The sequence below is a fragment of the Eutrigla gurnardus genome, assembly GCF_963514095.1.
Source record: "Eutrigla gurnardus genome assembly, chromosome: 15".
In the NCBI taxonomy this organism is placed as follows: domain Eukaryota; kingdom Metazoa; phylum Chordata; class Actinopteri; order Perciformes; family Triglidae; genus Eutrigla; species Eutrigla gurnardus.
This window is the reverse complement of record NC_139938.1, coordinates 18974321-19000490: the sequence shown is the minus strand read 5'-3', so window position 1 is coordinate 19000490 and position 26170 is coordinate 18974321. Positions and strand designations below refer to the sequence as shown.

The 26170-nt window shown below is 45.8% G+C and overlaps 1 protein-coding gene across 1 annotated transcript; it reads right to left on the bottom strand.

Annotated features, from left to right (window-relative positions):
* Positions 1 to 103: 103 nt before the first annotated feature.
* On the bottom strand, positions 104 to 23794 carry nsd1b (nuclear receptor binding SET domain protein 1b). Its single transcript, XM_084029156.1, has 24 exons — positions 23658 to 23794; positions 21810 to 22774; positions 18009 to 18150; positions 17271 to 17443; positions 14044 to 17077; positions 13064 to 13176; positions 12646 to 12901; positions 11536 to 11636; positions 10963 to 11005; positions 10467 to 10693; positions 10198 to 10335; positions 8631 to 8754; positions 8093 to 8293; positions 7834 to 8013; positions 6820 to 6976; positions 6234 to 6439; positions 6038 to 6150; positions 4565 to 4711; positions 4335 to 4457; positions 4114 to 4230; positions 3404 to 3545; positions 3195 to 3301; positions 2372 to 2573; positions 104 to 2292 (listed from the first exon to the last, which is right to left on the bottom strand). The coding sequence occupies exons 2-24, from the start codon at positions 22755 to 22757 to the stop codon at positions 1556 to 1558; spliced, it is 7731 nt and encodes a 2576-aa protein (XP_083885282.1). The 5' UTR covers positions 22758 to 22774; positions 23658 to 23794; the 3' UTR covers positions 104 to 1555.
* Between the last annotated feature and the right edge of the window lie 2376 nt (positions 23795 to 26170).

The window sequence follows — 26170 nt, the reverse complement described above, 5'->3', positions numbered from 1 at the left end:
CGACATGTCATCAGAAATAATCTAAAAAGATGCTGCCGGTCACAAATTCACGTTGGATCGATAAACGAAAAGAAAGAGGCCAGAACAAATAGTATTTCATAACGTCTTTTTCTTATATATTTATATAGCAGTTGTTTTGAACAGGTCAATGGTTGAGATCTAACAGGTCATAATTACACTGGAATGAAACATTGCTTGTTGGGCAACTGTAAAAAGGCATTAGTAGGGACACTTGGCTCTCACGGGCGCCAAACCACTCCTTAAAAAGATTGGTTCCAAAAGAAATACACTCTAAGGCATTGGCAGATAAACACGTAGACAATATTCAGCTTAGAAGACGGAGCGGGCGAGAAGAACAACAACATAGTGAAGGGAGTAAGCGTCATGGCAGGAGTCCCGTGGTTTCAGGCGCCCGATCGGACACCTTTTACAAATCCTAACCGTTTTATAAATAATGACTACGGAGCACAGCGTACACACCGGAGCAAACGTGGTGCCCTCATCTCTGCGTTAGACCACCAGGGGGCGCACTCTAGTGATGAGGATAAGTAACCTAGGAGACAGCGTTTAGCAGTATAAACGGTTAAAAACCCTTTTTTTCCTCTGAGGGATGGAGACTATTCTCAGACATCGATATTATTTATTTATTTTTTTGGCATGAAATGGTCAAATAGCTTCGGTCCAAAACTTGTGAATTTGGTGTCGAGGCTACACCAGGCAGCCGATCCCTAATGTGGCACTTTCACATTTTTTTTTGTTATCGTCGATAGTCTGATGTTAAAAGCACCGTCAAAAATGATCTGAGTCATTAGAAGAAGACAGACAGAGAGAGAGAGAGAGGGGGAATGATTCCTCTGTGATTTATGGATAAATTAATTGCCATTTTTTCCCCCCGTGGCTACCATTTGATTCAAATGGAACCAAGTCGAGGTGTTGGCCGTGGGGTCACCCCATCTTGACAGGAAGCTACAGTACAGTGCAGTTTTTTTGTTTGTTTGTTTTTTATCCTACCACAAAACACCGACAGCATAAGCACCGGCTCTGCAGATCACAATCACCGACCACATACTTTCTGCAGGTCAACTTGCTGAAATACTACTGAGAACAAATACACCCCACCCCAAAAAAACACACACAAAAAAAAAAACAGCAGATGAAATTGGTGAGAAAACAAAAAAAAAAGTACAATCGGAGTGAAATATGTTCTACTTTCCGTAGACGTTCCAGATAATTGTCCTTGTCAGATCTCCCATACGAAGGTGCAGTCAACGCCAGTGTGTGCAAAGTCACTGAGTCATGAACCGAGTGTGTGACCGATTATTAGGACAAAACAAATAAATAAGAAAAGAAAAAGTCTGTGTATAAATATGGTTCTATACAGTATTTTTATGCCGTTTTGTTTATTGATTTCTTTTTAGGAACGATCTATTGATGTGTTGAGTCCTCCGTACGCCCTGCTGCTCCTTGGATACAGTGACAGACTGGGCTGAGTTGTGATTGGTTAATATTCACTGAGGGCTCGCTGCCTGCAGTTGTAATAATATTCCACTGTGCGTCACTCCTCCTCTTCCTCCTCCTCCTCCTCATCGTCCTCATCCTCCTCCTCTTCGTCCTCATCCTCCTCCTCGTCTTCTTTGAGCTCCAGGTACTCCATCACCGCCTCTCCATCCTCGTCTTGAGGATCTGATTTCTGACTCCCCAGCTCCCCTTCTTCCCCCGACTCCTCCTCCTCCTCCACTTCTTCCTCCTCGTCTTCCTCCTCCTCGTCTTCCTCCTCCTCGACGTCCCTCTCCTCCTCATACGAGGAGATGGGCGAGTAGTGCGGGAGGTCGTACACCGGCGGGCTGCTGGGAGCGTCCGAGCTGCAGAGGGGAGGCGAGGAGGCGGGCGCCGCCACAGGAATCGTGATGGGTACCGGGATGGAGAACGCAGGAGGCGACTGGGAGGAGGCGCCGCCGTCGACATCCTGCACCTTCCTGGCTGACGGCTTCTGACCGACGACGCCGTTGGAAGCAGCAGCAGCGACAGGGGCGGCGGAGGAGGGGATGACGGCCATGCCCAGCCCCGAGGTCAGGGCCCTGGGCTCGGGCACGTACTCCCGGATCTCCCCCGGCTCCAGGGGGTCGGGCCCACACGGGTCGTGCTCGCTGCAGCACAGCTTGCCGTCCAGCTTGGAGATGAAGAGCAGGCCCTCGCGGTGCTGGTTGCAGTAGGAGCTCGGGCACATCTCGCAGAAGGACGCCGCCTCCTTGTTGCATATGTCGCACTGGTGCCACGGACATTCCCAACGACCTGCAACGAGCACACGGACCAGATTTGAGTTTCTAAAACCCACGCATGTTAAAAACCAGGTGCAACCATGACAACCGACCTGCGGGCCTCTTGGTGAGGTTGAGGCAGTCGGCGTGGTAGACTTTGGGACAGCCGGGTCTCTTGCAGGACACCATCTGTCCTCCGTCTCCGCAGCTGAAACACTCGTCCTCGCGCTCCTTTGCCACCACCACCTTCTTCTTCCTCCGGCCGTGGCCCCTCCTCTTCAGCTTACGCCCTTTGTCGTCTGACGGAGGGTTGTTCTGGTTGGGAGAGGAGAGGGGGTTTTAACGCCGCGTTCATTGAGCCAACGTTTCCCACGTAGTGTACTTATACACACTTTGAGTACTTTGATGCTGATTTATACTCGACTACATCCGAGAGGTAAATATTGTAGTTTTTTTTACAGATTACAGGTACAAACATATCTTAAAGAATATGATTAAACAGCCGTCACACCTCCAGCATTGAAATGCAACACACACAGTGATTATGCATACTTTCATGGTACTCGCACTTTACTTGAGTACTTTGATTGATTTATACTGATTTATACTCGACTATATCTGAGAGGTAAATATTGTAGTTTTGACTCCACCACATTTGAGTTTATAGAATATGATTAAACAACCCATGTAATATTAATCCTGAAATATAGTTTATAATAGTACAATTTAAAAAACAAAATATTTTACTGCACAATGAACCTTTACTTTAAGTACAATATTTACATTTTGCTGATTTTTACTCCACTAGGGTTTGGAAAACAGGAATTTCACTTGGAATAGAATGTTTTGACAGTGTGGTTTTAATACTTTTACAGCAGGATGTCTTCCAACGCTGAAGTGTTTACATAAAAAATATACCAGAAGTATTTAAATCACCTTCGGCCTGACACCCAGGAAGCCGCTGCAGTTCGGTGCTCCACATTTACAGACGGTCTTGCCGTTCCCCAAACACTCCAGGTTGTAGTTGAAGGTGAGCTCTGTGCCTGAATAGAAACACGGTAATGTGGGATTTTAATGGCTGACGTCATGGAGAGATCATGTGTGTGTGTGATTACAGCGGTTATATTATCATTATTATAATCCACCTGCGGCGACGTCGACGAGGGCGAACAGTCCCACCCGTGTGTCTCCGCTCACCGTCCACTTCTGCGTCTCACAGTTGGGCTGGCAGCAGTGGTTCATGAAGCGCGCCTCGTTGCCCTTCGGCCCGGCGTCGATGATCCGATCCTGAAGACGAGAAACACACTGAAGCGCTGCGTGTGTGTCGCATTTTGAATGCTCTATTTCAACGGTAAAGTAAACTCCAGAGACTTTGGGATTTTTCCACAACTTGTTGACGTTACATTTTAATCATCCTCAGCTTTTTTGAGAAAATGTACTGAAGCATGTCGGGTTCAGGTGGGATCTCCCTGATCAGGTCTGAAAGACGTCAGTTACACTTGGAAAGTGAAAAACTAGTAGAAAAACTCAAAGAAAAAAGAGTTTTCACATCTCAAAGGATGTAAACAAGTTTCTTTCTTGAAACACGGGATGTTTGCCGTTGCTATGACAGCAAGTGAAAGCTACCACTAGCATCGTAGCCCAACCATCTGAAAAAACACACATAAGATGAAAATGTGGCCTCATATGAATAAAACCAACCATCATCATCACCCTAAGGACCTCTCTCGGCTCTGTTTTTTTCCCCCTACAGTGTTCATAATGCGCTGTCGTACTAAACAGATCTCTATCAACATAAAGTTTTTTTTTTGCATTAGTGCACACGTAAACACTCTCTCTGGCTGTGGAGCTGTACCTTGTCCAGAGTCAGCATGTAGAAGTTACAGATGTCGTTCTCCTGGGCGTGTCTGATCCTGGACCTGCACTCCTCCTCGTCGATCACCTCCCCGACGTACTCGCTCACAAACTGACCCTGGAGGAGGACAGAAAACACTCTGATCCCTCCAGTAAACCACGCCTGCTGATGGTGCCTCCACGGCGGTGCAGCAGTGGACAACCGGCGACGGGAGCCGTTACCTTCTTGATGTCGTGGACGCAGCGGAGCCCCCAGCCCCGAGACAGCGTCCTGAAGATCTCCACCTGGCTGTACTGACGCTTGCTGAACGCCTGGTTGAGGCAGCGCTCGCCTGCCGGGCAAACCTGGAAAACACATCGGCCTCTTTTTATGGAGCTTCATAGTGAGTTCATTCTCCATCTGTCCGCTCCACAACAGCAGCGTAGCACGGTGTTCGGAGGCGTTCCCGTACCTGTGGGTGACACTCGTACAGCAGCATGCGGTTGATGCACTCCGAGTCCATCCCACACGGGGTCTCGTCCGCTGCCTTGCAGTTGCAGCGCGGGATCTCCGATAGGTCGGCCGTGAAGATCTGAACCTTTCCTATTGGCCGGTTCACCTGAACACGTCGGAAAAAGAGGCGGAAAGGAGACATGAACTCTCTAGTACCGATCATCTTTAAACCTGGTCATTTCTGTCAGCGCACGACCTGGACTGAAGCTCACCATCAGAAATCAGAATTAATAAATAAACGCGAACATATTCACCTACAAGGAACAATGATAGATCAATAGCTAGCTTTATTCATCCCCAAGGGGAAATTGCAGCTGATATTAGAGACAAGACTTTATTCCTTATTTCCACACTTAACTCAAAATATATTATATACCTCTTAGGATTTATGTTAACGTGAAAAATCTAGAGGAAGTTTTGCGTTTTGTTAATGGGATTCATTAGTGTATGAAAACAGCATTTCTGAAAGAAAGGAAAAAGCTGTTTGGTAACGTGAATAATTCTGTTCAAAATTCATGTTAACATAAATCCTAAGAGGTTTATAATATATTTTAAGTTAAGTGTCGAAATAAGGAATAAAGTGCAGAAATGTACATTAACCCGAGTTTATAATAACCCTAAAATTCCACCCCCTCATAGTTTTCGTTATTTAAATACCAGCTTTTATATGAGACTTCATAGGAGTTATGTTAAAGGAGTCATCACCTGGAAATCGCAATTTCTCTTGTTAAAACATGCATATCTGTGTTTGACCTCAGTTGAAACTTGCCTGAAAGGCTGGAGTTTGAAAGTGGCGCCGTTTTTTCGCTTCTGCTCTTTTTCCGAACAGGAATAGCACACAAGGGTGTGCATTCCTAAAGCACGAGATTTTGATTCTGCGCCTTCGGTGACGTCACCGTGGCGGCTACTTGCATAAGCCCACCCCTCTTTCACCACCCAACCCCGCCCCGTCCGCTACCTGAAATCGCCGAAGCGCCGCCATTATGTTTTGGAGTCTGCATGCAGGCAAGCCCCCCCGGCTCTGTCCTTCCTGCGGCGAATCAACGCGCGCCTCATTACATATTATACAATGCACATCCGGACCAGTCAAAACCTCGCGCGTAATCTCGCGTGATAAAATCGCGGTACGAAAAAGGGTCAGAACAAGCTCAATGTTTGATTAAATTTTTTTTTTTTTTTTCTAATAAGTTTTACGAATTGATCCAAAGCGATCCAAGGGGGGCTGGATACGTATAAAACCAGGTGATGACTCCTTTAAGTAATTCCAATGATTTATTATTGGAAATTAGGTTACTGGGTAAAACCCAGCTATACAGCCTTAAATCTAAATACGACACTACGATTAAAGATCAAATTTAGAAACTTAAACGTCTAAAGTGTTTTCGGACTAAACAGAGACGTGAAGTCAGACCACCAAGCCTTCATCGCTGACCTTAATGTGTTTGTACGGAGGAGGCTTCCTGTCGTTCTTCCTGTCCTCCTGAAGCTGCCGAAGCTCTTTCTCCGCCTGCAGCTCACGAAACCGAGCGGCCGCCTCCTCTAAAGCTGAGGAGGGAGATCGACGGTCAGACAGACTGACAGTCCGACAGACAGACAGTCTAAACTCTGCCGAACACACGGCGGGATACCTTTCTTGTACGTGGCGTCGACACCTTTCCCCATCTTCTCCTTGCTGTTGGCGTCCACGTCCATGTAGGGGAAGACGCGGGCCTGGTACGTCCACAGGTAGTCGTTGGAGCCGAAGAAGTGGACCGGGAACTCCCCGATGTCGTGCCTCATCCGCTGGATGTTCTCCGGGATGGTTTTGGGATGACTGACCTCCGCCGGCCACCACCTTTATAACGGTGCAGGAGAGGAAACAATGGTACGGTTGAAATACGACGTGTTTAGAAAGTGTTTTGGTTCGGTCTGGAAATCTGTAGATATAGCATTCATTTCACAGTAAGGCTGTGAGGCTGTAAGTCATTGCTTCTGCAGGTATTTGATCATAAACCAAAGTAGAGGCCATATTAAAATGACGACCCTGATGATGGAGCTGAATGGTCAGTCAAAGGATCATCAAAGTTAACGCAGGTCAAACTGAAGGCATCATTAATGTCTGCACCACATTTCACCAAATCTATTCAACAGTCTTTGAGATATCTCACTCAAAAGCACTATTTTATTATTATTGTAACTTCTAAAGAATGTTTAGTTACAAAGAGAGAAACGGACCTGTAGCGGCCGACCTTCACCCAGAGGATGTCCTTGAAGCGAGGCTTCTTCCCGGCCTTGCAGTCGTTGCAGAACCAGCTGCCTTTAGGCATCTCCATGTTCAGACACTCCCGGTGGAACGCAGCCGGACAGGACTCGCAGCACAGCAGACTGCCCCCTGCAGGACGGGGGGAGGAACCGCATCAACTGTTGATCGTTTTTAGCTAAAACTACGTTAAGGTTAGTGCTGATTTCTGAAACTGAAGCTGTGTGGAGCACATTAGTCTCTTTCAGCTCATTCTCCAGACCACGATACGATAGAGAACGTTAGCAACTAGCTGGTCAAGAAAGAGAAACTTTTAGTAGCTAAAGAGACTAATAGTTCTATCAGGAGATGGTGGAGACCAAAAACAGAGCAAGAAGAGAGAGAATATTGGGCGTAGATTCATCAGGTGGACCAAAGCTCTTGTCAAACTTGAAACACCAAAACAGTACAACTGTGTTAGAACTGGAAAAGGCAAATATGGGCAAGGCAATATAAGGTGAATAAGAAGATAATATATCACTGTTTCTGTCGCCTCTAGTGGAGAGAAAATCACTTACTGTAGCTTTAAGGACTAAATTAATAGTAAAAAACATCCACAGCCACTTTAATTCAGCATCAACGGATGCTGGTCCCAGTTTATAGTCTACAATACAACAAAAATGTGCTGCATGTTAATCATGTGCACTCACTTTATTTAATTATTGATCCTGAGACCCTCATCGGGGTAAGTGTCTTATGGACAGGCTGCAGGATTGTTTGGTTCTTGTTCTTTTTTAAATGAAGTGTAAAAACTACCAAATCACTGTTTTACAGCGGGGTCGTGTGCCAAGTCATTTCTTGGCCGGCACCAGTAAATTCCTGGAGGTGTTCCTGCTGCTGATGCTGCTAAGTGACGTTAGTCAGCTGACAGTGAATAAGCATATTTTCCCTCAAAATGTTTCCACTAAAACCGGCTCCTGGTCCGACCACCGCGTCCCACGGATCCGTACCTTCGGTGCAGACGAAGCACCAGCTGACGTTGACGTGTTCGTGGTTCTTGACGCCGCGGCGGGCGCTGAAGTGGTTGGGACAGATGATGCTGTTGTTGGAGAGGACGACGCAGCCGGCCGCCATGCAGAGGTCCGTGGCGTGGTAGGCCACCGGGCAGCGCACGCACCGCACCAGACGACCTGCAGGCGGACAAGCGAGCAGTCAGTGCGCTGAAGGAGGGGGCGCCCCACAAAGCAGGTAATCACAATAAATCATCACCTTTGGAGACGGCCGAGCTGTTGGGGTTGGTGATGAAGCAGGTGAGGCAGACGTGGATGGAGCAGCGGAAGCCGCGGTTCACCGGCGCCGTCGGGGCGAAGTTGGTGATGCACTCGCCGTGGTAAAACTTCCCACACACGGGGATCATACAGCGCCGCACGTCCTCGCTGCGCTTTTTGCACACGAAGCAGGTGTGGACGCCTGGGAAAAGAAAAAAATTAATAATCACATTTTTGTGCCTTAAAATAGTGTCAGCTTCTATCAGATATTTAAATGTATATCTATATCAAGAAAAGTAACTAATGCAACACAAACTACATGTTGAGCATGATAGAAATACAATATATATAATAAATGATAAATCCAAGTTTTCAAGAATAGGTCTTCAAAAGGCCAAAATCATATTTTCAGTGTGTGAAAGTGATTTTTGACCCCAGGCATTTGACACCTGGTATTTCTTTATTTTTCTAACACAGTTGTGTTATTTTCAACACAACCGAGGAAGGTGTTCCAGGAATCCCTGTGAGCACGCTCGCACCTGATTTGCACTCCGGACAGACGAACTTCCCCTTCGGTGCCTCGGCCAGAGAGATGCAGGCCAGGTGGAAGGCTCCGCAGCACTGGCCCTCGCAGAGCAGCAGCTCCCCTGACTTCTCACACACCTGAGACGAGAAACACGCGACCTGCTTTAGAATATATACTTTTTTAGGCTCCGCTGTTGAATAAGGCACATCTGCATTAGGAACCCCGTCCTGGTCTAGATTTTCTAAAGGCTGAAATCAGAGCACTTGAATCACAATTTGCCAAGAAGTCAGTGATGCTAAAACGAATCTGAATACCTCGGCTTTAAAAGATCATATTGATAACCTTTTTTTTTTTTTCAACGAAAAATAATAATTTAAAAAAAGAAATACATCCACAGAGGTTTTAGAAAGGTGCAGAATCAAAAGTATTACTTCTCGTGAATTTTTTTTGGGGGTTTGTGAATTAATCATTTTTAAAAATTGATGATGTAATGTGTTTTGTTTACCTCTGTGTAGATGTGTGACGTGTGGCTGTGGCTTCTAGCAAGGCTTGTGAGCCAATAGAATAATGACGTTGGTATCACATGGTATCTCTTCGTAGTCAGGGGTCAAGAGTCTTTGGGGTTGCCAGTTAGTAAGTACTGGCAACCCATTGAGGGCGCATGCGCTTCGAGCAACAGCTGTGTTGTGACGTGAATGCAATGGAAGGGGGGAGTGCGAGTGCGACATCTAGTGGCCGGATGTTATCAATGTTGTCAATAGCACCTTTAAAGAACACATCCGACATTGGAATTAATAGAACTGGAGAGAAAAAAAAATGGCAATGACTGGATTTTTTTATGGTGTCTTTACCAGACAACCAAAGCAGATCAGATAGAAGAAGCCTGCACTGTATTGAATCATAGCCCTGCTGGACGTTGGCAGATCACCGATTGAAATCAGACATCAACACACAATAACCCACAATTACCCTGGAAACAAACCTCTCGATCACATGATCTTAAATCTCTCTTTAGCCACGAACTGAATCTTTTTCCGTTTCATGACATCATGTTATACAAGAAACCAGATGGTTGATGTTTGTGTAATAATGTCAAGTTCTGTAATATAAAAAAAAAATGATGCTTTTAATCGAAGGTAGCTTTGAAGAGAGCAAAGAGAACGGCTGGAAAGGAAGGAAAGGCTTTCTGACGGCAAGCATCAAGCAGAACATCTTCTAAATATAGTGTCCACTTAAACTGCAGTTAATGGCGGTTAAAGGCGGCCTTTCTTCTGCCCCGTGTTGACAGCAGCACATTACTGTCTGCCAACCGCCATCTGCTGTAGGAAATAAGCTGACTTTGGATAACGACCTCATACAAACCCACAGTCTCACATCGGCCGTTCAACCACCAAGATAAATGTCCAGGAAACTTAAGGCTCTGGAGTAGGGGTACGTATTGGCATGAACCTCACGATACGATACGTATCGGGATATCACAATATTTTATTGGGCGGCAAAGTATCACGATATATTGCCGTATCGATATTTTTACCCCCCCCTACTCTGGAGAACAGGGCAAGAAGATGCAAGAAGCTCACCTGACAAATGTTCTCCTTCATGGAGGCGGGACCTCCTCGGTCTCCGATGATCTTCCTGGAGGGGGAGAGTGGATCGTCACACAGCGACAGGTAGTCCTTCACGGAGGAGAAGCTGTGCTCCAGGCTGGACGGCTCGCCCTGAACACACACACATTCATACGTAGTAGAAGTTAGGTCCTCCTCATATCCAATACGAGTCCAAACTCTTGGAAGACGACGCAGAAGAAGAAGTACAAGAAAAAGAAGAAGAAACAGAAGAAGAAGGAGACCTCTGATTCTGTTGCATCCTTTTTGTCCTCCACTTGAGAAGCATCGTCGTCTGCTGACAGCGCCTCCACCGGGGTGGGTTCGGGCGGTGCCGGATCGGGATCCGAGGGTGCAGGAGAGCTCGGTGGGGGATCTGTGAGGGTGCTGGTGGACTCCACTGTGGGTGTCGGGGTGGAGCCGGAGCCCGGGAGCTGCTTGCTCTTTGATTTTAAAGGTGACGGTCCAGAATCTGGGTGCAAGAAAGGACATGTTATAAACCGCTTAAAGGAGGTTCGTCACAATTATTTCTATTTTATTTATCTATATAAATAACAACACTGCAGGAAAAATGTCCATCCTAAACTATTTATTCTAATTTAAATAATTTTAAATCATCATGAAAATAATATTTTTCTCATTCTTTAATTTTCTAAAGACAGAAGACAAATGTATACAATAAAAATATCCAAATTATTATTATGAATTGCATTAAAGTATAATAAACACAGATTGACTGACCTGATTGAGGATCAGTATTTGAATTGTTCTTCAGTGTTTTGACCTGTGACAAGAGAAACATTAGCAAAATCTCTTCCTGTCAGATAGATACAGAAATATATTGTACTTAAGTAAATGTAGCAATACCACAGTGTATAAATACTCTGTTACAAGTACAAGTTTACTTAGAACTACTATAACTTGTTGGTTTTGGCCGTTCACGTGGGTCAAAGAGTATAACATATCATAATTTAAATGTTCCTCAAGGTTACTTTAACAAAACAATGTATAAAAATATATTTAAGTACAAAAAGTAAAAGTACTCATTAAGCAGAATGATGTATATTATATTATTGGGGCCAATCTGTTATTAAATACTGCTGGGTGTGAATTTTCCCAAGGGGATCAATAAAATGTGATCTTAACCGATGATAATGAATAACGATTTAGTTGTTGCTTATATATACTAAAGTTATTAAATACATGTAGTAAGGTAAACAAGTATATTAGTCTCTGAGATGTAGCAAAGTAGAAGTATAAACTGAAATACCAGTGTGAGGTGAATACAAGTACACACAGCAGATAATCGTTTACCTTCTTCTTGGGGCCCGTTGAGGCCTCGGCCTCCAGACAGTACTCCAGGATCTTCTGAGTGGGTTTCCTCTTCCGCTTCTTCTCCAGTACGGGAACGTTTCCTGTGAATTAAATGCCACGTAAAAATACCCATTGTTGTATATTAGTTCCCAGTCTTGACACATTTAGAGGTATACTTCTACTAAAACAAGAAATATGAACTCAAAATCTGCTGTTAATCATCAGATTTATATGTAAACACCTGCTTACACTGGCATTATTATTATTAATGTAAGATGTTTACATGTAATACTTGAGCTGATAATATCAATACTGTAGTTTTATTTAAAGTTGAGATGAAATGTAATTTTTAACCCCTTTAGATCAAATCCCACCATATTGTGGAGCTATTAAACAAGCATTTTTTTTTTTTGGTTTTCTTCCTGCAAAACAAAAATATGACATATGTTCCAGTAAGCTTCCAACCAATAATATTATGCCACTCATCCATGAATCAATCTGCAGCTTTGGTGAACGGGAGGTGTGTGTGGAACCACGGCATCTGCAGCTCCGTATAGTGCCACATGTTGACATAGTAGCGGGCCAATCACTGATGAGGATTTTATTTGAATCCTTCGCGTAAATGTACACCGCTTAAATTGCTTTTCACTGGGGGGGGGGGGGCTCCAAGTCTGTTTCTGTAGGATTTTAAACGAAATTTCACTTTAAATTTGGTGTCTGATATTTTTTGTTGAAATTTGGTCTGGGGCAGTTTTTCCAATAAAGGGAAATCTTAATACCTTTTTTTGCCTGTTTCAGGGCCCCCATGCCTTTTGTCGTGTTTTTTCCACCAGTTTGGCGTGGAAGAACATGACACCTCAATTCGTGCTCTTGTGGCTGAATGGGAGCAAATCAAATCCCCCGGAGCCAGATTACAAAATGTTGTGGAAAGCCTTTCCAGAAGGCTACAGGCTGTTACAGCAGCAGCTCAGCGTTTGTGGTTTTGGAATAGCACGTTTAACAGTCACATATGGATGCAACGCTCGGTCGTCCACATTCTTTTGGCCCTTTACCCAGAATGCTTATGGGTAAATGGGTTTAATTAAGTAGCAAACAGAAAAACTTCCTCACCATTGTCTTTGACGAGGCCTTCTGAGAGCGAGGGCTCGGCCTCGGGAGGAGGGGTCAGCGTGTCGACGGAAAGCACCGGTGCATCTTGGGGGGATGTGTTTTCAGTGCTGGGGATTTGTAGTTCAGAGGGCGTCGGTGCAGCAACTTCCTCGGGAGGTGGCGTCTGTATTTCAGGCAGCAAGTCCAGGGACGGGTGGTCGTGCGTGCCGTTGTCCGATCCCGGCGGTTCGGACGTGGACGTGATGGGCTGCGTGACCTGAGAAAACAAACGATACGATTTCATTGTCAAATCAGCGATACAAGCGTCACAGTTTAGCTGGAAACAAGCGGCATTGGACGCTCAACGCCGGAGTATGATGCATATATAACGACATTTAATTATAAAGTTACAACAGATCTTACTTTGTATGAGTTTTACCTTTCCAATCGACTGGAGAGGCTTTTTGGTTTTCTTCCTGGTGGAGAAAATCTGATCGTACTCTTCGGTCCATTCAATTAGCCTCTTGCTTGGTTTTCTTATTCGCTTATGCGCTGAAAAAGATTCATAAGAACAGACACTAGCCTTTTATAACCCTGTTTATGTGTATTTGAGTCCTGTTGGACCCTTTTCAGCCTGTTATTTGCATATAACCACAGTACTATGAGTTCTGGGGTGGTTTACGTTCATGAACCCTTCCTTTGTGCCGAATACACCAAAAATTGGAGGAAATACTACAGTGCAAACATTGATTACGCAGCTTAGCAGATGGAAGTTCACCATTTGTGTATCACATACACAACCCATTACCAAGTGGAGCTATAAACATGCCAAAACCCCTCAGTGTTTGGTTGCACAAATGGCTTCCAGTGATTCTAAGTGTTCAAATGTGTCACCACAGCAGAACAATTTGCTCTCTTTCATCTGTCCAGCCTTCACAGCGTTTAAAAAGTCATCTCTGTAAACACAAGCATTAGGGAACAATCTCCATCCGTACTCACATGCCTGAAAACGGATTCGGGCAGGACGAATCAGGGCTTGATAAGACCACAATCTGTTTCGAGTATGAGTTTGAGTATTCCAACTAAAACAGGCGTCAGCACTGGCTTTCAAATGTTTCCATTTTAAGGGTTTGAAAATGCCATCAGCTGTTTGTTTTTGCAAAGACCCATGGATGTACAGACAACTATTGCCCATGAAGAATACATCAAAACTCAATGATTCTCAGGAATAAGGAGCGTATATATTTCCTATGAATTCAAAGCAGAAAAGTGTATTCTCTAATCCCCACAAAGTGTCAGTCTCACTGAATCTAAAAACATTATGTATCATGTCTGTGCGTAAAGAACTGAGTTTTCACTCCTTTTTATGACACAAATTCGGGAGATTGTGCGTCACCACGTTGGGGTAGCTGTTCTTACCTGTTGGAGCCCTGTCGCCTTCTTCAGAGTGGTGCATCAAGCTTGCGTTGGTCTCAGTGCAGTCTTCGGCAAGGCCGTTTGGCTGTTCCAGACACAGCATAGTGTCGCACCCCCTCTGATCCAAAGGCACCATGTTCTGCAGATTCTCACTGACTCGGCTCCACCTTTCCTTCGCCTCCTCCTCGTCCACAGCTGCTCCTTCACCACCTCCAGCCTGCCTCTCCCAGCTGCTGGTCTGTGTGCCCAACAGGTACCGGACCCTTGATGAGCAATCCGCCCCTGACGAAGAGCCCATTGCAGGCAACGACTCCAGTCCTGGGAAACCAGGTCCAGACCTGGCAGGACGACAAGGCACTTTGCGGTTGGTTTTCTTCTTCACTTCAGTGGAGCTGCTCCTTCTGTTATAGGGCCTCTTGGGTGTCTGACTTGTGCTCCCCTCATTGTGTTTGATTTCAATTTTGTCAAGACTTGAATTTGAACTGTTATTCAAATGTTCATTTTGTTGACATTGGCCTGTGGGTGTAGTCTCCCCGGGCATCACTAAGGGTTCCTCCTTAACATGTGCACTTGGTGGCCCAATTTCCAGTTCTAAGGGGGTCCCGTCTCGTTCCCTAGTGTCATGCAAGTCCTTCAACAGCATGAGAAAAGTGCTGAACTTGTAGTTTGTGTCTGGTTTAAAAGAGATAGGTTTATCGTTGCCCTCATTTGTCAGGGACTGGAAGGATACCTCCTCCACGTTTTTAAAGGCATTCATAAAGGAAAAGGGTGAGGAAGGTGAGGACAAGGAGTGCACATCAGAGGAATGGTCTTCCTTCTTGGCCTTTACCCGAGAAGTAAGGGGTATGAAGTCCATTGGTGGGGTTGAGGATATTGAGAGGTCTTCATCTTCGCTCTTGACACCAATTTCAACTGGATCGGAAAATGTCACAGGGGGGGTGCTACAAGTAGATAAAGAGTCCTGATCACCATTGTTACTATAATGAGATTTAAGAGGTTTGATTTTAGTGCCAACGTCCAGTTCGGAGTTGGATGCAGAATTGCACACAAGATCCTCGTTTAAGAGCTCTTTCTGCTCCGCCTCCTTTTGGGCTTTTTCAAACTTCTTCTGTTCCGCCTCTCTCAAGGCCTTCAGAGCTCTGGTCATCAGACGACTGCTGGCTGGGAGGTGGGCAGGCTGCTCACGGAGTAGGACTTTATTGACTTCATCTAGAATCTGCCTAGATTTGCGGGCAACCTTCTTGGACTTAGCAGAAGATGTTTCTTCAGGTACGGGAGCTTTTCTACAGACTAAATTCCCACGCTGGTGAGAAGATGGAGGAGTTGTACTGGGAGCTGAACTAGTGGTAGATGTACTTTTTGGCTCTGAGCATTCTAACTGGTCAGAGGACACGCTTGTTACATTGGATGCAGGAGTCTTCTTAACCTCAGACTGGTCTGATTGGTTAGAGGACGAGTGAGTCACATTGCTTGGGCTTACATTTAAAACTTCTGGGAGACCTAACTCATCGGACACACTCGCCACATCAGAGGCAACAACCATTTTATCTTGCGACGATTCCGACGTGAGGCGAAGGATACCGGCATCGCCGCTCGCTTTTAATTTCTTAACCGAGACCTTTATGAATTCTGAACTGACCTCTTGATCTATGGAGACACTCGGCTTGCTGCCCAACGAATCTGATTGCTTTGAGCACACTTTAGTCACATTAGTATCCAGGCTTTTTTCCTTCTTTGTACATCCAGCTTTGTCACTTGGAGTAATGGTAATACTGGAGTTAACGAACTTCTTACCCTTCATGTCCTTGCGTATTAATTTTACAAAGGGCAGCCTAACCTTAGAGACCAGACTTGTTTGCTTGTCTAGCCTTGCTAATGTGTCATTAACATCAACATTTAAAGTGGACACTGGATTCTTATTAGCTTCTTTTTCTTCCTCTTGGTCAGAAATCCTGTCAACTACATGGATCTTTTTTTCAGCCACCATGTCAGGATGTTGAGTTCGACTGATTCTCTTTACACTCAACTTGGACTGGTAATTGAGACTTACTGGATCGGGATCTAAAGACTTTTTAATATCTGAGCCACCCGATTGGTCAGATGGTGAGCCAGTAACGGTGTCCGCTGTACTACTCACCGTCTGTCTACCCTTTGAATGCCCACACTTGTCAGAGGACACACCAGTCTCAGCGGATACCACCGACCTCGGCTTGTCCGACAGTCTTGACTGGTCAGCCGGACTGCCAGTTGTACCACAAGGCCTATTAGCGACCGGGGTATTTTTACACTTCAAAAGTCCTGACGGTTCAGGGGACAGATTTGTTTCAGCAGGTACCAGAGTCTTAGGCTTGTCTGACAGCGCCGACGGGTCAGTGGTTCCACCGCCGGAGGAGGCGGCACTGGGAGTTAGTGACTTTTTACTTAAAACGGACGAGTTCTTTTTCTTACAGGGCATCTTACTAAAGAGTTTGCGGTCCGGAACTGGACTGGTTGTCTTGGGCCGTCTGTCTTTGCCCGATTTACTGAACCAGAGACCGCTCTGAATCTCCGGCTGCTTCTTCACCTCTTTGACAACTGTAACAGATGGTTGAGTCGGAGCTCGCTTAGACTGACGTTCAAGTGCTTTAGGACACAAAATCTTCGGGACTGAGTCAAGGTCAGAATATGGGCACTCTTCATTGTCTCGATCTGATTGGTTTTTATGCAATGTCTTTTTAGAGAGTTTACTAATCTCCTTTGGCGATTTACTCGGTTTCTTCTTGCCAGAAGATTTCCTTAAAGTGCTTGTCTTTGCTGGAGTTGTAACAGGGGATGAAGTGGATCCGTTGGTCATGTGCGACGTCTCATTAAGAGAAGGGGTGGAAGTGGAGGCAGGGAAGGTTGGATGGGCCTTGCTCTCCCTCTCCGGCGTCGGACATTTGTGGAAGGCATCGTCTGTGGACGAAGAAATGAAGGAATCCATTTTGGGTCTGTCTCGGAGAACAAATTCAGCTTCTGCCACACTGGATTTCCACGACTCCTGAAAACGCTTTGCAATCTGCAGAAAAGGATAAAAGGTAAAGCACAATCTTTACATACATGACATACCAGTTTACACTAGAACGTGTTGATTGTAGCTGAAGTTAGTCCTGAACAAGTCTGCAAAGTCCTTTACTATCAGCAATGATGATGCTTTATGCCAACATTTTATTAGGGGCATGCAAGTGACACATTCATAAAATAGTAATTACAGTGTATTTGTAGTTCTGCTCCCTTTGCTTCCCCCTCCGGCGCAGCAGGGGGAGCTGTTCAAATTCAAAGCCTCCGTGGAAAGCGTGAATTGATTTTTCCTCCACCCAGGCTAGCTCCACCGGCTCCCCAAAGGTCCTGATGTGGTAGAGCCGACAGGGCCGGTCGCTGGGCTCTATGACAACAACAAACATCATCCTCAATCTCCTCACAAATAAAAACTACAATTTTTCCTGCACAGGAAACACACTAGGGCGTCACCTAAGCAACACCAAACTCTCGCCACAAATACAATCAAATATGCATATGCAGTTTCTGGTATTTCCCTCATGCTGCCACGGTTGCTAAGGTAAAACATCAAATATACATCACAGGGATGTAAGTGCTTGAAATGCCTGATTCTGTGGGTAGTAATGAAGGAGATCCATTGGTTTAAGGGATAATGTAGTTTCTGATAGCATTATGAGTAAATGTGACTCTTTTATTCTAAATTATGATCTAATTTGAGAATGCTTTGTAACTTTTCAAGCATCATGGTTCTCTCTACTCGGTAACCTGATATATAGTGTTTGGCATGCAAATTGTAGGATACGAAGAGTTCATATCAAAACTTTATATTTTCAGATGTTTATCTCTGGCCTGCTTTTGGTCTACCAGTGGAGGATGTCAGTAAACTGGCGAGCATATCACACTTGTGTATCGTAGGTTATCACATGAAGTCAACAATGTCTGAGGCCCACCTTTCACCCTGTGGTAGATTCCCCGTGCGGGGTCAACGGTCACCTCACAGGGCCACCATGGTCTTCGGTTGAACTTTGCCCAAATAACTTCGCCCTCTAAAAACTTCACGGGCGTCAAAGACTTTTTCTTGAGGCTGTTGGGCTGTTGACGACAATGAACAATGAAAAAAGAAAGGATTTAGGATCTCATAATATGGTATAGGTGTTATCTTTTCCTGGCTTTATAGGCTGCATTTCATTGTGTACATTTTTCAAGCTCCGAATGGTCAAACTACAACATCTTCGCAGTATCAATATAAAGGTATTTGGATATTAACATAGACCTCGCATAATTCCATGTGATCTACCTGTGAGCTACATCTACCCGTCTCAAACACCTGTTGATCCTCCAAGACTGTGTGTTTAAAAGCCAAATATATCACTTCATTTTAATGGTGCAAAATTACTATATGTACTACAATTACTATGTTTTTTAAAAAAGGGGACTTCTGGGGATTTCATTTAAGCGGATCCGATGTGAAGTGACTGAGGTTGAGATTGTTTGTTTGATGCGTTTGTTTAGTCATTAAAGGAAAACACCACCGCATTTCCATACTGAACTATGTTCTGCTCTGATCTTAGACGAGGTGATACATACCTCCCTCTCCTCTGTGCGTGCACTCAATGGCTCGCGCACTCCGCGCAGCGCTAATTTGCTAGCATGTAGCGTGTCCTTAGGATCCAAAGGGGGGTGAAGTTAGAAGCGACCAAGCACTTCCACGTTGTCCCTATTTAAATACGGTTACGTGAGTAGTTACACGACCCAAGTTTGGTTACACAAAATGAAACATGCCAATTTTTCTAAGCGGATAACAAGGATAACTATATAGTATGGCGGAATAACAACTGGAAGCACTTCGACGTCGGTGCAGTAATATCATCACTCAAAACATGACGGGACTATATACCTTCTGCTTGTTTTCACAACCCTGTACGATGCACGTTATAACCATGATGTTTGATTGTTCACAAACTATCTTACTACAACCTGATGCTTCCTCAACTGTGCACAAACTACTACAGGTAGTGCAGGTCACGCAGGTTCTATTGACGGAAGTAAGAGGGGGAGAGGAGTGATGATATTACTGCGCCGACGTCGAAGTGCTTCCAGTTGTTATTCCGCCATACTATATAGTTATCCTTGTTATCCGCTTAGAAAAATTGGCATGTTTCATTTTGTGTAACCAAACTTGGGTCGTGTAACTACTCGCATAACCGTATTTAAATAGGGACAACGTGGAAGTGCTTGGTCGCTTCTAACTTCACCCCCCTTTGGATCCTAAGGACACGCTACATGCTAGCAAATTAGCGCTGCGCGGAGTGCGCGCAAGAGCCATTGAGTGCACGCACAGAGGAGAGGGAGGTATGTATCACCTCGTCTAAGATCAGAGCAGAACATAGTTCAGTATGGAAACGCGGTGGTGTTTTCCTTTAAGATTGTGACTTTGTTCCGTTTGCATGGGAAGTGTACAATGTATATATATTGAGAAATCTAAATAAAATGTTATACTAAAAACATCTTTTTCACAGATAACATTGCATAATGGGTCCTGGCCAATAGTGTTCTCTGAAGGCTCTTTTCGTTTTCTGAGGTCTAATTTCAGTCTTCCTTTGTTTCAGACCACAACACAACACAGTGGAAGGATATCAAAACCTAACAGCGTGAGGCTGCTGTATCTTCTGTGTAAATGGGAGTGACTGCTCACAGTAGCAGGTTTGGAGGACTGGCGGTCTCTACATGAGCAGGCCTGAGTTATGACCGGCATGTAGCAGGAATGGCCAGAGCTTAAACTGGCTGCTGCGATGATGTAACCCTGGCTGGAGCCTTTTAAAGGAATAGTCCAACATTTTGGGAAACAACAAGCCTCCAGGAAGAGCACCGGGGCTTTGAACAGTGGCCAAACAGTGGAATTACAATTTCCTGGGTCTGTCATGTGATGCTGTTGGGCTCAAAATGACTTCTTCCCCAACACACACACACACACACACACACACACACACACACACACACACACACACACACACACACACACACACACACACACACACACACACACACACACACACACACACACACACACACACACACACACACACACCATCTGTGACTCAGCAGATCATTTTCAGGTGAATCAACTTCCCAGGACAAACAATTGAATCACCCTTATTCACTGTATCCAGTTCTCTTTATACATCCAGGTGAATACACGTGATTACTTTCTTGCCGAGGGGCTTAATGAGAAAGTTAAAACCGCTCTTATATCTGTCTGAAGCTGCAGCCTGGAGATGATTACTGGAAGCATGGGGAACCAGCTAGCCTGTAGAGATGCTCCGTACATGTATGAATGAATCCACCACGGAATCTTTGTGGTAAATATAAGGTTTGGCTTGACTCTCATAACAATGTCATAACAATCCACATACCAGCACGTCTAACTGGGGACAATAAAGGATTTTATCAAAGATCGCAATTAAAAAAAAAAACACTCACAATTAGTTGATGGTGGTGAATTTCCATTATCGGGATAATTGTATATCGTCTTTAAAAAAAACACACCATCATGTAGACACATGAGAAATAGAGCTTGTTTTGAATACGTATTTTTAAAATGTATTAATCCTTTATTGATGCAGGAAGAACGGATGATAATGATTCATGATCATCTTATGTAAGATTGTGTAATCATTTTTACTCAGAAAATTTGTTATGTTTTGCTGCCAGTTTGAGAGATTTAAGCATATTTTCATTATTATCGGGATAATATCATGAATAGCAATTATTTTGGCCAGGATGATTGTGACGTGAAACATCCAGTGATTCATAGAAGTAAAACTCTTTGGATCAGAGTAGAGAGTGAACCTCTAATGTGGTGCCAAGTTTGAGTTTCGAGGAACGGACCGGGAAACAAAAGCAGAACTTGTGACAGTGAATAGATCGGTGTGTTTATGAATCGATAGATGAGACGGTCTGTGTTCCTGGAATAGAAGAACCATAAAAACAGTCAATAACAATGGAATGGTTTAGTCTTATTTGGGGGATAATCACGCTTTAATTTCCCCATAATTCTTTGGGGGGATGTAAACGGGCCTAAAACGTTCTTATTTTAACTGATATTACGATTGGGACATGATCTGCCATGGAAATATATTTTTCCATCCCTATTCACGTTCTCAGCTGAAAACATTAAAATGATTATGTTGTGATGTTTTTTTGTGATTCCTGTGACATTTCAAGGACACATTTAGATTTAAAAGTATGCCGAATTTCCTATCGGCACTTCCTGTTTGCAACGTAGCGATGGACGTACGGACAACTAACCGCTGGATTACTTTGATACTGATGAACACTTAAAAACGTGACGTTTCTCAGGCAAGTTCTGAAGCGTCTTTTTTGTCTTATTATTTAAATCTAAAAATGTGTGCATCACGTCTGTGTGCTCAGTTTTGACTTTTACGACTCAGAGACGGTGTGTGATTTTTGCAATCAGGCACCAGAGTGCCTCATTTGCCTCCACGAGCGGCCCACTTCTGCAGCTGCAGCTACAACTGCCCACATATGTAGGTGAGAAACCAGATCCGCAATAACTAACGAGTGGAGCCGGGTCTCGTCCGTCATTCACAATGACTGATATTCTGTCAGGTAATCCAGCATCATAACACATATGTTCTATTAAAGGTGAAGGGCCATTTTTTCGAAAATCGTACAGCTGAGCCGAGTACAGTTCTTTAGGCTACTTTGGGAGGAATGAGGGTAAAACTTGCCAACGAAAGCACCGGAGGACAATCCCCGAGCAGGAGCAGCTCGGTGTCGCTCTCCCACTCGTCGTCCGAGCCGTCCCAGTATCTCCTGCGTTGCCCCGACGACTGGGACCGGGTGACCACCTTGGCCGACGACGCGGTAGCATCCTTTGAGTCCGAACCCGAGAGTCCGGGAGCGGACTGAAGGACGTTCTGGTGTCCGTCCTGCAAACCCTCTCCCAGAGGTGACGCCCTCTCCTGCTCTTCATCGCCGTCGTCGTCGTCACCGTCATCGTCGTCACCGTCATCGAACAAAGAGGATTCAAAGTGGAGGAAGCCGTTAGCGAATGGGCTGTTGCTATCGAGGGAGAAGGCGGGGCTGGGCGGTCCCGAGAAACAAGCTTCGGTCTTCTTCATGGGCGCGACGGGATCGTTGCGATTGGCCGCCGGTGCGTCCCTGCTCCTCGTCTGGACCGCGGGTTGTCCTCGCCCGGCCGAAGAGCCGCCGAAGCTCTCCTCCCGGCTCGAGTTCTGGGTTCCCGAGTAATCGCTGCTCGTGCAATCGGCCCAGGAGTCCCTCTCCATCCGCTTCCCCCTCTCCTTCTTAGCGACCCCCCAGTCCCAGCTCCGCTTCGGCTCCCGCGCCGGTAGGACCAAGTCCGGCTGGCTCACCATGGTGGTGAGGCGCTGCAGCCTCCTGAGGGGGCTGTAGGAGGAGGAAGAAGACGAGGATGAGGAAGAAGAAGAGGTCGAAGAAGAGGAAGAAGAAGACGATGACGAGGAAGAGTGGTCCCTTTGTGCGAAGCCATAGATGGATGCATGTTTGAGGGAGGAGGAGGCGGCGGTGGCGGACATGGTTAGCCCGATCCTGTGGTCATGGTGTCTGGAGTGGGTGGAGAGGTCGCGGCCAGGGGTCAAAGGGCAGCTGGACTGATGAGTCTCCCTGCCGGGGCCTGGGTAGGGCCCGCTCATGCTGGCATGGTTCCTCCCTGAAACAGGAACACCAAAATCTGCATCATTATCCTTGAATTAAAGCCTTGTTATAATAAACCGATGCAATGTTTTCCATGATGCTACAATAACAGCCGAATAAGAAAATTACATTTAATCCACGTGTCTAAATCTAACATCTAACATCACTGCAGCTTGAAGTTAGCACTGGGATATTTTTTTTTTTTTTTTTTTTAAGTGACAATCTCAGACATCAAATCCCAGAAAAACAACACGAATCTGCCGTCGCGTGAGGTCACAGATGGCGAGATTAAGGTGACATCTTTCTGGACGAGATCCTGCGCAAACACCCCCCCCCCCCCAGAAAATTATCGCGATATGATGAAAATGTCATCGAGAACGATAAGGTCATCAGCCTGTAAACTCACGCTCGTGCATACACATGTAACACACAAACATGCACGCGCGCGCGCACACACAATAAAGGCAATGACTCACAGCGCGTCATGATAAATAAAAAATAATCAACCGTTAAACACGCCGGCGCTGCTGCTGCTGCTGCTGCAGCCACCAACTAGAGTTAAAATGGACCCGTTCGTGCGCGTGCGCGTGCGCGTGCATAGGTGTGTGGAACTGCATGTGTGTATATGTGTGTGTCGCTCGTGGCTTCCATGCTTGCACGAGACGGAAACACTTAAAACGCCACATAACACCGAGACAACAAGTTGACGAACACACACACTGACACACACATTTACGCGCGCGCGCAGACACACACTGCCCCCCCCCCCCCCCCCCTCCTCCGACAGATGCAAGGCTATGTGTGTGTGTGTGTGTGTGTGTGTGTGTGTGTGCACCCAAACGACAAAAAAATCACGGAGAAAACGCCAAATGACACGGGATCCGCCGCGAGAATCTTACCATTCCGGTGTCGGCCACCGCGAACGTGACCTTCAACGCGCTCATTGTGGCCTTTAAAGGTGCCAATTTCCGATTTTTTGAAAGCGGATGAGGAGAGTCCCAGCGGCAATACTACTAGGCCCGGATCCTGTGAAACGTACTCAACTGACTGCCCCCTCCGCCTCCCTCCCTCCTCCTCCTCCTCCTCCCTCCGCCTCTCTACATGCGCTAAAGCCGCCTGGTCCAGCGGCCCCTGGAATAGAGATTCAGGCGTGTTGTGCTTCCTCCCCTCCCTCCCTCCCCTTTTCCTCGCTTTGTGATAAACTACAACTTTTATAATTCGCTAATGTTGAGGATTTCTGCTCTGTTTCCTGTCTGCAGACTGCCTGCCCCTTGGAAGTCTCGCTCTCTCGCGCTCTCTCTCTCTCTCTCTCTCTCTCTCTCTGCCGTGCGCACTGCCAGTCGTCACCGCTGCCTCCCTCCCCAGCCGGTCCACAGCATGGCGCACAGAAGGGGCCGTAAATCTCTCATCGGAAGAATTATAACAAAAACAATAACAACCAATATGAGGTGACATCCACTAAATTAAAAAATATTAAAAAAACGCACCGTTCGACCACACGACATCTCCAAAAAACCCGCCCCGCCCCTTAATTACAAGCATCAATTATTAACCCAAAAACACCAATGACATGTCACTGCCAAACTTGAGCCAACAAACTGCCCCCCCCCCCTCACCCAAACCCCCGTCACGCACTTGGCCACCAGCACACGCACGCGCCAGGACACACCGAGAAACAATTAAAATAATAGAATAGTAAGTAATTAAATGAAAATGTCCACTGACACGTCTGAGGAGCAGCAGAAACAACAGCCGGGGTTTCTGTTTTTCCCTGAGACGAGTTGTGTGCTGTTGTAGTAGGTCTCTGGCTGCACACCCGGTCCCTTCAAAATGGAGTCCTCCAGCCTTGGAGGAGGAAAAAAAAAAAAAAAAAGCAAGCAGGCCACAAAGTGTTAATACATGCTCGATATAAAGTTCAGCCAGCCACGGAGGAACCGTGAGCCCCACGGCGCGCCTCGTCTGAGCCCAGGAGGTGCTTCTGGAGGCTTCGCCTCTGCTGCTGTGAAATCAGACATGCCACGGATAGGAACATTTTTGCTACATGTTATGCCTCCCAAAGTCACTGTCTTGTGAGCGTTTGTGCCACGACAGGGGGGGTGGGGGGGGGGAGGCACAGTTATCCTCTGGATGCGTATGTGTGCCAAACGCACGTCTAAAGGCACAAAAATGAAACATTTGATGGCACTTTACGCGTCGATTGTGTAGGTTTTACACACACACACGCACACACACACACACACACACACACGGTTGTTTTCCTTCCAGAGACGAAAGGGTGGAATCTGGAAAACAACTGCAGCTTCTCGGCCGATCATTTCTGCTTTGGTGGGTTTGATTCCCTCCTTTTTTGGGGGGGAGAATTTTTGAAGCGATGTGTCAGCGAGGATTAGAAGGTGTTTCAGGTGTAAACCCACCACCACCACCACCAAACACACACTCTCTCTCTCTCACACACACACACACACACACACACTCTTGTCACGGAGTGGCGATATGGGGAGACGGGCGGATGTGATCGAGGCGGCCGCGACGCAGCAAACCGTCCGCCGCCTCGTCTCTTCCTGCAGCAGCAGCTCGGCTCGGCCACCGCGGAGACGACCTGTCTGTGTGTGCAGGACCGTCCATGTGAATGTGAAACCTTCTTCAGGAGTCGCTCGTGTGAATGTGAAACCTCTCGGTGAATACCAGCTCCTCACTGTCTCACCACGTTGCTTCATGAATGTGTGGTGTAGCCGAGGAGGAAACAGAATCATTTAGTTTTGCGCTTTTTTTTTTTTTGGCTTTTCAGCCTCGATCTGTGCAGGAGAGCTTTGGTGAGAATGTGAGACAGGAGAGAGAGAGAGAGACAGACAGGCAGACGTCGGGGACAGGGCCTGCTGCGGGATTTACGCCTCGCAGAACAGCGCCGCGCACCGGCGGGAGCGCGCATCCCTCCCCCGCCCCCTGTGTACATGTATTAGTCACCGAACCATCACCATTCAGATCCAGAGCAAAGTTTCCACCTCCAGGTTTCCCGTGATGCACCAAAGCAGGTTTTGATTTGACGAAGATGATTTATGAGTTTGACAAAATAAAAAATGAAAAACTTTATAAGAATCCCCTTAGTCACGTGGAACCACAGATATCAACAATTAATAGGCCTCTAAGTGTCAATAATATCAGTTTAAAGTGTCTAAATACAAATGAGCAGTACTCAGTACACAGTAGTACACAGTAGTACACAGTAGTACACAGTAATCAGCATCAACACACACTTAAAATACCAAAATGTAAAAAAACAGATGTCCATTTCTGATTAATTAACATCGCAGGCTATTACTGGATTATAATTGATGATTAATTAATGGGTTCATCACTTTAATGTTGCGGCTGGTAAAGGTGGAGCTCATTTGTAATGACTTTATATGCCTCT

Bases quoted from the DNA above. Each gene is read 5' to 3' on its own strand.
- nsd1b (XM_084029156.1), bottom strand. From the start codon at position 22,757: ATGAGCGGGCCCTACCCAGGCCCCGGCAGGGAGACTCATCAGTCCAGC. The intron at 11,637-12,645 runs GTGAGGAAGTTT...TTTAATTCACAG, and splicing joins AGGCCTCGTCAAAGACAATG to GAAACGTTCCCGTACTGGAG. The intron at 3,302-3,403 runs GTGGATTATAAT...GTTTCTATTCAG, and splicing joins CCTCGTCGACGTCGCCGCAG to GCACAGAGCTCACCTTCAAC.